Source organism: Pezoporus occidentalis, unplaced genomic scaffold (genome assembly GCF_034315485.1).
Source record: "Pezoporus occidentalis ecotype Australia unplaced genomic scaffold, CSIRO_AGI_Poc_V1 ctg57, whole genome shotgun sequence".
NCBI classification, from domain to species: domain Eukaryota; kingdom Metazoa; phylum Chordata; class Aves; order Psittaciformes; family Psittacidae; genus Pezoporus; species Pezoporus occidentalis.
In genome coordinates, this window is record NW_026915910.1 from 5,978,571 (window position 1) to 5,993,912 (window position 15,342).

Sequence of the window (15,342 nt, forward strand, 5' to 3'; positions counted from 1 at the left end):
GTCTTGTTTAGCAAGGTTGGGGGGTTTTCCCCATTTAAGTGCATTCTAGGAGTATCATAAGATGTATTTCTCTTCTAAATGTTCCTATCAATAGAGGTCAAATATCATTAGGTCTGAAAAATCTCAATATAGGAGGCTTGTTCTGATCTTTGCAGAATGTAAACTGGGAGCAACTCTGCTGGAGTCAATATACTGAAGTAACTGAGCAAAGAATTGGACAATAAACATTGTGTTGTAAGTGTCCTTCACAAAGAAAGAGCTGTTGAATGAATGTGCAATAGGATTTTTCCTCCAAGAGTAACTGTTCTTACATTTTCCTATCTTAATCTTCCCAATTAAAGTAATCACATCTTTGGGGTATTTTCCCATGTTGCTGTGGGAAAGGCTATTTTAAATAGCAGAGGGAAAAAAACCTAGATCTCAGCAATCAGTGACCACACAATGCTGTACATCTAACCAAGAGTCTGCAAGAGCAGCACAGTCATACTTGTGTGTCTTTAGTCTCTAGAGATCCATGGTAGATCCATGCTAATGGTGGTGCTTAGATCTTCATATTAACTTTAAAGATAGCTTAGGTTGAGTTTTTTTCCATCTCAGGTACTTGGTAAAGTCTGGATGCCTCTGGGCCATGCTGATGGCCCTGTAGATTCAAGGCTCTGCACAGCTTACTCTGATTTCTGAACCGAGTTCAGAAGCAAATGAGCACAAAAGTAACCAGAAAGTACACCAAGAAAAAGCAGTGGAAGTCTGTAGAGATGACTTGTACACTTCTCTTGGCTGTATGAGCTTGAATGAGGTTTCTGTGATAGACTCTGCTGCCCTGTAACATTGCCTGCAAAGAGGGATTTCGCTCTGCATGCAGAGATTTAAATCCTGTCCTTCCTGGAGGTGTTGTCAGGACATCCTGATAGACCATTTCAAGTGAAATCTCCTTGGGTCTCTCTCGAGGAGCTTCAAACCTCTTGTTTGTGGCTGTTCACTTTTGGGGATTCAGGTGGGGTTCTTTTTCAGTGTGATGATGAAACAGTGGTTAAAGGCATTGAGATTAAAAAGAGCTTAACTAGAAGTCTTTATAATTATAGTGATGACTCTTCAGAGGGTATCTTGCCCTGAGCAGAGTGGCAATTCATGCAGCTTTTGACAAAAAGAGACATATATGAAAGTTCTCATGCTTTATTTCAAACAACCTAAACTGTGCCCAGGCAATACAGGCTTCTGCACTCCCAGCACATTTCCAGCCCAGAATTACCCCAGGTGATTAATACCTGCATAAGTTTAGACCAGACTGTCTCTCATTCCTGTATGTGTGCCGTTAGAAAACAACATGAACACGAACCCCAATTTAAGTGATAACAGGAGCTATTCTAGTTGGAAACACCATCAAATGCAGCCCTGCACAGACACTAAAAACACCTTCAGTAAGATTAATGAGATTTCTGGTTTACTAGCCAAAAATTACAAAGGAAAGAACTGTTCGATATTAACACCCTCAAAATAGCATCCACTGAAGTGGAACTATCTGCTTTTGGTGAGAGGGGGACAGTGATTTCTTTTCTTTACATTTTCTTAACGTTTGGGCTCTATTTCAAAATAGAAGACATGTTTCAAAATAATTAGTTTCACATCTTAAATAATGTCGTAAGAATTAATGTAACATCAAAAGGGACTCTAAAGGCAGAATCATTCTATGGGCTATAATTCTATGACTTACATGCCTGTGAGGACTGTGTACATACATGCCCATTGAGATCAGACCTCTTCTAATTGATTGAGGAGGGGGATATTGTATTTCTGATACCACTTTCTTGAGGATGGTGATAACTCTGTCTGGCTGTTCAGGGAAATGCAACATAAATATGTCCTTCTCTCATCAGGATTGTGCTGGGGAGTTGTTTTGCCTACTTGGCCCTCAGTGGTATAAAATCATTGTATTGCGTCACTTGAGTTTGTCCACATTATGTTGGGTCTGTCAACTTCTGCTCTGCAGGAGCCTATGCTAGCTGTTTTGCTCATCTTGGAGCCAGAAGAAAGTTTCTCCAACCCTCCTTTCTTCTCTCCTCACCTTTCTGGGACTCGGGGCTCTCCTCTGAACTCTTAAAGGGAGTTGATATATGCCAAACCATTGCTACCTAGGGTACTTTTCTTCTTAGTTGCTCACTCACACTGCTGTTAATGGAGAAACAGAGAGGCATTTCCAGAGGGCAGCATTCCTTGGGGTGAGATAAACACTGAAGCATATGATGAAAGGAAGATCTTAATTAAGAGTGTTTTAAAATGGGGGAGAAGGGAGAGGGGAGGAGAGAAGTTTTGCCAGTCCTTATGTGGTGGGTGATGGCCAACATTTTCAACAGGAGATCTGACACTTCCCCGGGGGTATTCGAGGACAGTCCAAAACAGAGGGCAGATTATCCCATTTCTGCTTGGCCTGGGGTGCTTGTGCCTCCTGCAGAAGGAGGATCAGTCACTGGCTTGCTTCCAGGAGAAGATATAAGACTGGATGGCCCCAGGGCCTGAGCTGGTTTGGCAGCTCTGGAGTTCACAGAGATGAATAGGAGGAGACAGGACAGAAGCAGCTGAGATAATGAGAGCACAGATCAGACAAATGTGGCTGGTCACCTCTTCTAGCAGCAGAGAAAAAGGGGCATTTGGGAGAACTGAAAGGCAGCAGGATAAAAGGGGAGAAAAGCAAGTCCTTTTGAAACACAGTCCATAGTGAACCTGTGGACTGCAGTTCCTCAAGGCAGTGCTAAGGTGAAGGCTGGATGGGAACTAAAAAGAGATCCAACTTTTCTGGGGTCAGCAAAGACATCTTAATCAAGAAAAAAAAAAAAAAGAAAAATGTTTTTAGGAAATATTCACATTTCAGGACAAGACCCAGCCTTTAACTGGCAAGGGATGGGAGGGCAACTCTCCGTGTACACAACTGTTCTGAAGTTGCCTTGCTATGGACTTTATAACTCTCACAATAAAAGGTATGGGAATATGGATGTTCCTCTGGTCCAGTGTGGATGAGCCCTCCTTGTGCTAGCTTGGACATGGGCTACCCTGTATAGAAACTCAGTGCAAGCCTCATGTCAGGAAATTCCAGTAGGATTCAGTGGTAAAAGACCTTCTTGTCCAGACCTTCTTGGAGATTGGTCCCTGAACTGAGTTCTTTACCTTTGTTTGCCTTCTGCAGTCACCAACAGTTTTGTATTTCTTAGGGACTGGTGACACTGTGTCCTGGGGAGAATGGGGCTGTGGTGATCCTTGGAGGAAGGTCTCAGAACAGCTCCCTAGGAGCAGATATTGAGGGTTTGAAAATCACCCCTTGCCCAATGAAACCAAAACATTTTTCATGGGAAAAGAGCATAGAACAGGACACTGGTTTAACATCTCTTCCCAGTGTCAGGCTCTGTTTGTCATCACTGGTCACTGCAGCTCAAAGCAGAATACAGAGGTGTCACACAGATGTGAGAAGGCCATTCCTGAGTCAAACTTAGGAGTAATGTTCACCATAGGAGGAATAGTGCTAGTCTGCCATAGTGGACTGGTGGCACACTGGGGAAACTGGTTAAAGTATTGTCCTGAAATCCTAAGAGGAAAAGGAATAGCAAAATGGTCTATGCAACCCTTTATTATTCATGTACTGACAATGATCCATATTTTTCCACGTTCAAAGAGAAAAAAAAGAAAAAAAAGGGAAAATTAAGAAAAGTCATTCCCTTCTCTGAAAGGAAAGAGAAAAGAAAGATCAAGCATTGAACTCCAGCAGAAACAAATAAAAGCAGACCCCAGGTCTGATTCTGACCTCTTTTACCCTGGCACAAATAAATAAAACCAGATTTAAAAGTAAGGGGGGAGCAACTTTCCAGCAATGTTGTTACAAAAGCAAAATCTAGCTTGATCTCTGTTGTGTATAAATGCATTTTCAGTCTCTGTGCATCAAGATGAAAACCTGTTCCTTGACTCATACTGAGCTTCAGGGAGGAACGTGCCACCCAAAGGGGAAAACACAATAACAGGGTTCACAGCACAGAGGCCTGAGCAGCCAGCAAGTGATGGGGAGGAACTGAGACATGGCACTTGGCATTAAGCAAGCACTGCCTTTGCACAGGGGTTGATGGAAGGTTTCATGTCGCACTGAATATTTGCTGTCCAGCTCACCCAGGAGAAATCTTGGTATCTTCCCATTTTGTTTTAGTAGAGTCTTCAAGAGAATTAACGTCAGAAAAGAAATAGAACCCCATTTAGGCATCATTTTCAGCTTTAAAGGTACAGGCACCACAGTAAATACTTGGGGAATATGCTACAGTAAGTGCATTAAAATTACTTAGAACTAGCAACCTGCAGCTGGATTCCGATGAGAACTGTGCATACCTGTAGTGAAAAACCTCTCTTCTCAGCTGAACACTGCAAATAAGAGAAAAATTGATATATTGTTAATTTTTGGTATCATGTTTTTGTGTGTATGATTTTTCTATAGTTTTTATTAGTCTAGTTGTAAAACCATGTGTTTGCATAGCGTGAATAGGCCAGATAGACTGGGAAGGCTTTCTATGTGCTGGTTTTGTTCCTGCACATACGTGGGTTTTAAAAACAGCAACATCAGCTTAAGGAGAGTCATTGCTTATTGATGTGGATTCTTCCGAGACCCTCGGTACATTTCTGAGACAGCCTTTTCTTTTTCTGGATCATCAGTAGGAATTGACAACGAAAACCAAAACAGGCTGAAATTCAGCCTGCGTCTGTAAGCTTCAGCAAGGCTCCAGGTCCTTCCCTTGAGCTCCTCTCCTCTGATATCAGGTCGCTACCTTCATTATACTCTAATCCATTCATGTCTTCGTGATCGAAAGGAGCATTTCTTATTTACCCTTTACAGAGACTCTGTTCCTTGGTCCAACACTTGTCAGAAACTCTAGCCTTTTATATAGATGCCTTACTTTCTACAGCTTTCTCATTTCTCTTCATTTACTGTCCCTTAGTCTGTGTGCCACATGTTCTCCCCCTGAGAAAGGCAAAATTACTAAGGCAAGAAGTCTTAGGGCAGTTCAAGATGATGGGTGAGTTCAGCTCCATATTCAGGCACCTAAAGGTGTCTCCAACAGAAGTGCCTCCATGTGAGACCTTGGGTAAATCTTTCAAATATTAGTGCTTCATCTGTCAGATGGGAACATTACAGAGCTTTGCCTCACCGTGCTGAATGTAGCTTAGGAGATGTCTCACCGTAAGGACTTCAGGGTGCATTACTAAAGTGATGTGGGGGACTAAGTCTTGTGATGTGTTATTCAAGACACATGGGCTTGACTCCTCACTAGTGCTGACTATGGCCTGTGAGTCACTTACTGCTTCCTAGCAGGTGACAGGAGTTCAGGGGTTGTTGTAAACCCTGGTGCAGAGAGTTTGAAGATAACACCAGTCTATGCCAATCTGACTTAGTATGGGAAAGTGGGAAATAGATCTGGCAGATGCAGCCACAGGGCTTCTAGCCCCATCGTACCTGATGTCCTCCTGGCTTGAGAACGCCCACAGAGATATGGCAGTGCATGTCAGGTATTTTCCACTCCCAAGACTAAGCACAGAGTGGGAGGAGTGGGAGTGGGATTATGAAGTGACTTCAGTTTTAAAACAGCCCCAACGCTTTGATAAACAAACCTTGGAAGGGAGTCAAAACCCACTTATGGTGGATGAAGGTGCGTCAGTCACCACATGCAAAAGTCAAGATCCAAGTTAAAAAATAATTCCCATGTGATCCAACTTATAGAACTTTTGTTCTAGTTGTAATTGGAGGGATCTCTATAGTTGCTTAGAAGTAAGGCCTGGAGAAGTAGAAAAGACAATTTATCCCACAGTGTGTGAGAATTGTACATTGTATGAAGACGTCACAGACTAAAGTAACAAGGAAGGGTGGGAATGAGAAACTCATGGTCAATATGACAAAAGCCAAGGCATGCTTTGGCATTTCATAGAATAATAGAATCCTAGAATCACAGAATAGTTAGAGTTGGAAGGGACCTTAAGATCATCTAGTTCCAAACCCCCTGCCACGCGCAGGGACACCTCACACTAAACCATGTCACCCAAGGCTCTGTCCAACCTGACCTTGAACACTGCCAGGGATGGAGCATTCACAACTTCCTTGGGCAACCCATTGCAGTGCCTCCCTACCCTTACAGTAAAGAACTTCTTTGTATCTAAGCTAAACTTCCCCTGTTTAACCCACTGACTTTTGTCCTATCACTACAGTCCCTAATGAGGAGTCCCTCCCCAGCATCCCTATAGGCCCCCTTCAGATACTGGAAGGCTGCTATGAGGTCTCCACACAGCCTTCTCTTCTCCAGGCTGAACAGCCTCAACCTTCTCAGCCTATCTTCATACAGGAGGTGCTCCAGTCCCCTGATCATCTGCACTTGCTCCAACAGCTCCCTGTCCTTTTTATGTTGAGGACACCAGAACTGCACATAATACTGTGTGAAGTCTGTATGAAATAGCCATAGAATGATTTCTGTGTCAACACAGTAAAAAATACTGGAGGAGTCTTTATATCACTCTATGGTTCCTGTTGACATCCACCCACTGAGAGCATGCCCTTACCCCCAGGTCCAGATCCTGCTCATCACTAGGATGTCATGAAATTTTCATTCACCACAGGGTCATAAATTTTTAAACAATGACAGGAATATGTCAAAATGTCTAGTGGTCCTTCATTCCCCGCCTCAGATCTTAGTGCAGATGAGGCAAAGAATTGTTTGTGAGAGTAGGACTCATCCCACCTGACTGCTGGTGTTCACAAGTCCCCACACTCCCCTGACAAGGGATGGAGTCAGACACTTCAGGAGCATGAGTCAAACCCTCCCTGTCCCACACATGGATCTTAGGACAGGCTGAATCACTTTCTGGGGGTGTTTGCCTCTCTCTGTTGACTCGAGGGGATGTTCAGATGACTATCAGCAGGCAAGGTGCCCTGCAATGTGAGTGATTCAACAAACATACTCTCAGACAGCACTGTGCAATTCACAACAAAGACTATGATTAGTGTAGGTTTCTGCACTGAAAACATTACAGTGGGAAAAGCCTTTAGGTTTTTGTTTCTGGTGTATTTTATTCCTCTTTCTTTTCTGAAGTAAATGAACCCAACAGAAACATTTCTAAGCCAGTGTGACACATCTGTCTCCTGTGGGTTGGCATTGCTTGAGTTTCAGTATAATAGGTGCATCTAATGCCATACAAGTTTCTAGTATAACAGCACTAAAATAAGAAAATACCTGACTTTCTTTTTTTTTTTTCTTTGCTGCTGATCATGGGAAGTTTTTTGTAACTGAATAGCCAGAAGATACTGCAACAAACAGTACTTATGCACATAGAATCACTTACTTTAAGAGTAGTGTGGCATTGCTCAGCCTTCCAAAACTGTTAACTGTGTCTACCAAAAGTGTAATTCATCTGGTAGGTTAAAAACAGACTTACTCTACATATGTTTGGGGGTGAGACTATTCACTTTCAGAAATTTTCATCCATTAGGGTCCCCAAGTCCTATATAAAAGTGTTTCTGACTGAGGACTTCAGACTTCAGGAAAACTGTGGTTTAGATAGTGGCCTAAAGCTAGCCTCTTTGATAAGGCCACTGATCTTACTGGTTTGTGGTTTGTTGTTTTTAAAAGTTCAGTCTGAAATGCTAAAGCACATGTGAGCCCAAAGACAAGGTATTCAGAGAGAAATGCCAGAGCTCATGGAAGGGTGTAGTTTTGGTGGACCTCCAGGCTGGGAGAATTTCAGTGAGGGGAGAGATGGAGGTTTGCCATCCTTCCTGGCCACCTTCTCCATCACCTGTCCTCCAGACATAGCTAGGCTGGAAGTGGAAAAGTAACCACACCACACTGTGAGGTGGGCTTCTTGGAAAGAAGATGAAGTTTCTAGAGTGAGGTCTGAAGAGCCAGTGGATCTTCTTTCCATCCCCAGGAGAGCCAGGTTCTTGTGGGTAGGAGAAAAGTGAGAAGACAACAGAAGAAAAAGAAATCTAGGATTTCAAACATTTCAGCTTTTCGATCCAGAGCCGCTGCAGCAAGCTGCTTGTTAGGTTTTCTTAAAATAATGAAGGCAAAAAAGAGATGGACCTATGTTCCAGTGCATTACACATCAGAGATGGAGGGGCATTTGTTACTGTTTGCTTTGGTTGAAACCATTAGCAGTTTTCCTTTAGTTTTTATAGGTGATGCTCCCAGACAAATCTTTGGCCAAGGCCCAGCCAAACTATAGCCACCAAACTTCTGCGCTTCCCAGCCATGGATCTTAGTCCGTCATCTGTTCCCTCACCTGTGGAGCAGCTGTCCAGTGAGCAGCAGTGGGAGAAAAGGCGTAAGATGCCAGTGGCCCTTTCTTTTCCCAAGGATCTTTCAATTATTTTTCATTATGATGCTTTGCTTGACGAGTTGTTTAATTTACCCTTGTGATAATCAATTGTATTTTATTTCTAAAAGCTCTGAAGTGTGATGGGGCACTGTTTTATCCTTTGGAGCAAATATAGTTTAAGTGTTGACTGTGATGGAGAATAAGATGAGGCAGGCCCCTTTGGAATATGATGGTGTATCTGACCTATGCCAGGGTGTAGGGGATGAGTTGGAAACTGAGGGTGAGCCTTTTGCAGGCAATGCACTAACTGATGGGAACAGTCCCACAGGGGCTGAGTGCATGGTGGTAATGGCTCCCTCAATGGTCTCAGACAAGGCAAGGGGTTGGACCAGATCCAAGGACTCTTCAAGGGGTCCCACCGAGAGCAGAATGAGACAAGGCTGGAGACATGACTACAACTCAGATCTGTGGTCCACCCAGGAGACAAGGCTGGAAATAAGCTACCTCCAATATAGGTCTTAAGTCCATCATTGAAACAGAGCAGGGAGTTTCTGTAGGGATCAGAGTATTTGGATTGAGACCATTTGGAGGATATTGATGAGTCTCGATGTTCCTTGTGCTTATCTATACATCTGTATGGGACTGCAGGGTGACAAAAACCTGACTATTTTTCCCAGAGGATTCCTGGTTAAGGCAGAATCAAGTGCAAGTCAAAGTGAGTGTTGCTTATATGAAAGTTTTTTAGAAAAAATAAAAGGATGCATGCAGTTACAGGGAATACAGATGTCCTGCACTTGCCATGGTGCACTGCAAGGTAGACCCCTTTCTACTGAAGATGGGATTTGGATATCAAATTCTCAAGTGTGGATCTAATAAGGATGAGGGCAGAGGTTGTACGCTGTAAGAAGAGAAGAGCTGGGGTGGTAGCAGAGCCAACAGCTCATGAACATGAGCCACATAATGTGCTTTGTCAGAGAACTCGTGCATACAGCATCCTTTCCAATTCCTACACTGATATTTCTGTATTTCTCTCCTCCAGACTATAAGGACAACCTGACGTGAGTTGAACCTCTGGGCTACTGAGCCTGCCCCAGATGCAAAAATTTAGTGAGCAGATGATGTTTTCAACCAAACCTCCTGTCTAACTCAGTGGATCTGTGTGTCTTCCGGCAGGTGTGTCCTCTGTGGCCTCCCTGATGTCCCTGGCTTGGGTGCTAGCCTCCTATCACAAGCTTCTTCGGGACTCTAGGGACGACAAGAAGAGTATGAGCTACAGAGGGGCCCTCATCCATGTCTTCTGGCGCCTCTTCACCATCTCATCTCGAGTTATTTCTTTTGCTCTTTTTGCTTCCATTTTCCAGCTCTACTTTGGGATCTTTGTAGTGGTCCATTGGTGTGCCATGGCTTTCTGGATCATCCATGGTGGGACAGATTTCTGCATGTCTAAGTGGGAGGAGATCCTCTTCAACATGGTGGTAGGGATTGTGTACATTTTCTGCTGGTTTAATGTCAAGGAAGGGCGGACTCGATACAGAATGTTTGCGTATTACACGGTAGTCCTGACGGAGAACGCTGCCTTGACGCTCCTTTGGTATTTTTACAGAGATCCTGACACTACTGACTCATATGCCGTGCCAGCACTGTGTTGTGTCTTTCTTAGCTTTGCTGCTGGGATAGCTTTGATGCTGTTATATTATGGTGTGCTGCATCCCATGGGGCCAAGAGCTAAGGTCTTTGCCAGCTCCTGTTGCGCCGAGCTGCTCTGGGGCATTCCTTTGCCCCCCGATGTTGAGCCCATGGCACCCCAAACCCCTGGGTACCGGGGGGCCCAGGCTACGCCCACCAGAGCGGTCACGGAGCAACAGGAGGAACTCACGGCTGACACTTGCTTGCCTGTTTTCCAGGTGAGAGCAATGGTACCATCTACTCCATCTGGGCGACCCTACCCCCCCGAGGGGCCTCTCATTAAGATTGACATCCCAAGAAAAAGGTACCCTGCATGGGATGCTCATTTTGTAGACAGGAGGTTAAGAAGAACTATCAACATCCTCCAATATGTCACCCCCACAGCTGTAGGTATTAGGTATAGAGATGGACCTCTCTTATATGAGTTGCTACAATATGAATCTTCACTTTAAAGCTCCTTAAAGCAAAAGAGGGGACCTTATTTTTGTTTACGGTAAACACAGATCATGAAACAAACACAAACCTTCAGATAAGCTTTCTTTCTGGTTGCTGTATGTATAAAAAAAAAAAAGATATTCTCTATGTTTTGTAAGTAAAAACAAAAAGAAAAACTTTTCTTTTGTTTTTTACACACAAGAAACAGTATTTCAACTTCCACACCTAGGATTCACAGGTGGAGAAGGAGGCATCTCCACATCAGTTTTATACCGTACACCAAGTGTAGAACATTATCTATGGGATTGGTGCTGATTGAAAAATAAAAAAAACAAACAAACAAACCTACAACTGCCTTATGCCCTTAGGTGCTGAGTTTCATTAAGTACTGTCACCTTTCTCATGCAAAACTCTTTGATGATTATATGCCAGGAAAAAAAACAAAAAAGAAACAAAAAAACCAACCAACCAACTGAAATGCAAATCTTAAAATTAAAAAAAAAAAAAAGAGAAAAGAAAAAATAAACAACAAAAAGAGAGAAATGTACAATTAAAAAAAAACAAAATCTTGTTGCTCTGATTGGATTTAGCAGAACAAAAACCCAAATGTCTGAAGACAAGAAAGCAAAGCCAAGACATCCCCAATGGAGTTTGATATTTCCAACTGAAAGACAAAATCAGGTCTGTAACTCAATTCGGCAATGCATTTATAACACCATTTGGCCAAGCATGTGAGCCTTGACCAAGTCATGTTATAAACATGATCCCGCCATGTAACCATTTTCCTCGTGTAAATGGGCCATGTGTAATGGTCGGTTTGCACCCCATTAATGTGGTAATACAGTATCTGATCTTGTTTCAAACAATTGCACACGCTAAAGTGCCACTGCCTTCAGTGGAGTAAATAAGAACCATCTGAGCCCAGAATAAGGCCTGCCACCTTGATTTCTGGAAAATAAGAAATCTCCAAACATTGAAATGATATACCAAAAACATTATACTAAAGTACATTTACACATGTCTAATAACTATTTCAGTAATAATAAAACTCAGCATAGTAGCAAAAAGCGAGTCAATTTAAAGGCACAATACTTGATCAGTGACTGGCAAAATAATTTGACCTACTGTATCATTTTAAGGCTGTGAAAGGCATACATGTATTATTTGTAATCTTGTGTAAGACCTGTCATGTCTCATTCAGTGCGAGCCTTAAAGTGATTGTAAAGCATCCTTCGTTCCATTTTGGGGATTTGGGGTTTTGATTTTTGTTTCGTTTTGTTTTTAAGGAAAACAAAACATGAAAATCGGGATAAAAATCAAAAAAACAAAAAAGCAAACAACAACAAAACAACCAACAAACTTCTTCAAACGATAATAACCTGTAAACTGACTCACATCTAGAGATGATTTGGTGCTTTGTATTTTTGTTGATGTTGTTGTTGTGATTTAGCTGAGAATTCTTCAACCCGGTACCTGTGGGGAACTGCTGATAAAAACTGTCTTGTGTCACCCTCTACTGTAAGTACATGGCGAGAAACACCACCAGAGGAAATTCAGGAGCGTAGCGAGAGCATCATGGTTTAGCTTAGCCTTCTCACCGCAAGGAGATGCTGTCACCTCCGTTGATGGCAAAGCCTAGATGGTCACCTGCTGAGAGTTGTGTGGTTGTTTTGACATTTCCAAATAACCCACTCAGTGTCTGAACATTCACATCTCTTGAATGCTGTTTCTGTGCTGGAATCTCTTTTTTCAAGTTAAATCATGGGTTTGCATCTATCTAACGCCTTTTTCTGTTTTGAGAGTATTGCTCCTTTAAAGGAATATTCCTGTTTCAGGGCATCTTTTCAATCCAACCATCCCTCTACTTGGGAAGGGAAAAACAACAACAAAATGAGATATTTTTAAGTGAATGCTGTAGTATTTTCTGTGTGTAATTGCAATTTTTTATTCCAGAAATACTGTAACTGTCTAGGGTGCAAAACTCCCATGCTGACCTATCCTGAAGAGGAGATCAGCATGGGGGGATATTTTTTAATTATGATTATGATTTTTCTGTTTAATTTGAGGAATCAGTTGTTTTTTTAATTATAAAAGTATTTAAAGAAACTAGTACCAATTTTATATAACAGTTTAAAGAAGCTGAATGCTTTCTTCGCCTGAATATACCTGAAAAGAAACATTTTTTTCAATCAGTGATCCTTTGCAGTGTTCTGAGAAAATGTTGGGGTTTCCTCAGTTGTTTCATTTTGTTTTATAAAGAAAACTTTTAACTGGTGTCTGTCCCTTTTAGGGAGGGCAGGACTCATTCACGCCAAACTATAGACAAATGGCAAAGTTTATAAGAAGCCAAATTGTCACTGGTACTGTAATTCCCAGTCAACTCCATTTCAGGCAAATGTTTCTGGGCTCTGATTACAACCAGTACGATGATCACATTTTCATGCAAAGGGAGGGATTTTGTCATGTCTTCCCCTATCTAAATTCACAGTCCCTTGTTTACTGTGCACATAAATACAAATATATATATATGCACACTTATATGTATTTGTGAAAAGCTTTCATTTCACTTCTCCATTGTCTGTGTCCCATAACCAGTCCCTTCTCAAGTGTCCTATTAACATTTCTCCCTGTTTCTTCCCTAATCAGTATACTGTCTCCATAAAAAGGGGTAATTTGTGAAGTGAACTTGCTATCCCCAGATAGAGACATAAAATAACAGAGGTGCCCATCCTCCAGCAACAGGCCTGCATTTCTCTTCCCAGGACTTTCTTCTGACTTAAATTTAATACTAGTGTAGACTTAGTTTCCCTGGGAATCATTCCCTGTGTAAAGACTCTCCTTGGTCCTTCCATGAAGAGCTCTCCTCTACACATAGAATCATAGAATCGTTACATCTGCATTTCATGGGCATAAGCATGAGAAAGGAATGAATGACAGACAACCCTGCTGTTCCTTGAGGATCTTTCCTCCAGGAAAATAGCATCCTCATTTTCAAAAGCATTATGAGAAGGTCCCTTCCCCAGACTGGTCAACCTTGAGGTCTCGTTTGGAGATGTGAACCCACTCCCTGGCCCAACTGAACAGCTGGACCCTGACACTTTGCACCAGGACAATGAAATGAGTCAACAAGCCAAGGCACACTTATCAGGAGTCAAGGAAGAGACCCTTCAGTGTTGCCTCTCATGAACATCTGCAGCCTGCCTTCCCTCATGAACAGGACCATTGCTCCAGAACGCCACAGCAACAGCCGTCCTCTCCATCCTGTTATGGGAGTAGAGGGACAAAACACTCTAGAAGTGACCTTACTTCTCAATACAGTGCTAATTTCTCACAGCCAAACCAGCTTGACAAAGGGCTTGACACACGCCTCCAAAGTCCTTTCTCTTTGTGGCTCATAGTATGGATAACAATGAAGGCAGGTGCCTCCACTGCATACTAAGACTGTTTCATTATGCTTAGTTGCATAAACTTTCTGCCTCAGCTATTAGTCGTTTCTTTGAATGATATCCACTGGCATCCTGATTTAAGCAAAAGATTTCCAGTGAGAGCCTGTGTCAACCCTGAAGAACTATTTCTCTTTGAAGGACTTCATTACAGCCTTAACGTAAAGCACATGCTCTACCACTACACACAACAAGTTCAAGGTGGACAGTTTGGTGTGGTGACCATTTCCTCTTGGGATTATCTGTGATCTTGTTGCCAAACAGCGCCTTTTGCCAAGCCAAAAGCTCGGGGAGGAAAGTTACTCCTAGCTCTTTATTGGTACTAACCCTAGTGCTAAAAGTCTAGTCTTCTCCTGTTTACTTTTTTTCCTAGGGTCTCTTTGATTTTTGGTGTGCACTTTGGCAGGATGGTTAGTGACTTGTTTTGGTTTCACTTGGTTCTTAACTCCTCAGCTTCTCCCTGGTAGCTTACTTACACCATGTCCCACCTTCTTGCCAGAAGATACTGCGTGATGGGTTTTTCAAACTGTCGTGGAGAAGGTTGAGTCCATATTTATTCACATCACGAGAGCAGTGAGCAACTTCTCTGGCATGTTTGTGCTGCTGGATTCGTCCTGGGATCATCTAAGCCAGCCAACTGTGCCATGCCAGGGCAAAGCCTGGGCAAGAGGACTCCACCATCCCCACTGTTAAATTTTTCAAACCTTCCCTGGCATGGTTTTGGCCCACTCCAATGGGCCCTGGGCTTGGATACAGCTTTCACAGACACTGACGCTGGCCAGAGACCATCCGCAATTGGCAGTTTGGATGAAGACGCTCTGTGTTGATGGAGAAAGAGTTTAGCAGCATGGATGTGGCCAGCACTTGTCAGTTGGCTCATGGCCCAGTGCTTAATTTACTAATAAAGATGCAACTATATGCCACAGACCGGGATTCAGGACTTGGTGGAATAAATCAGCTTCAACTTGGCATTCTTCTGTTTTTCTGCCTGGTTCAATGGACAAGGTGTTTTTTTGGTTCACTTTGTTCTTTTTGCTGACGTTATTTTGCAAACAACGTCACTTTTATGGTGCTGATGTCAACCCATCCATCCTTGCATCCATGTCAGATGGCTGGCATGCTTAGTGTGATAATGTTATACATCTGTAGGCAGCTAATTTGGAGACAGGAATGATTCAGACCAGACCAAGTCAACAATGGAAATACGGGAATTACAAGGTCCCTGCCCATGCCCTTGTCATGCTTTGCCACCCACACAAGGCATTTTTCATCTGCAGCAAATCCAACCTGAACTGCAGAAGAGGAGCCAAAGTATAATTGCCAGTGGAAAGTGCAAGCAAGCCACTGATTTTGAGCGCAAATATATATATATATTCAGTGTTTTGGATTGGAGCTAATTGTCGGCTTCATCCTGTCCTTCCCTGCACCTGCCAAAAGTCAGTAGTCATTT

General features: G+C 42.8%; 1 protein-coding gene across 1 annotated transcript in view; it reads left to right on the forward strand.

The window, feature by feature from the left end:
• XKR6 (XK related 6) overlaps nt 1-11,854 on the forward strand; it is a 174,056-nt gene extending 162,202 nt beyond the window's left edge. The window contains exon 3 of the mRNA XM_062638563.1: nt 9,502-11,854. Coding sequence (XP_062494547.1) covers nt 9,502-10,466 — 965 coding nt within the window. The 3' untranslated portion in view covers nt 10,467-11,854. The remainder of the gene's footprint in view (nt 1-9,501) is intronic.
• The last annotated feature ends 3,488 nt before the right edge of the window (nt 11,855-15,342 follow it).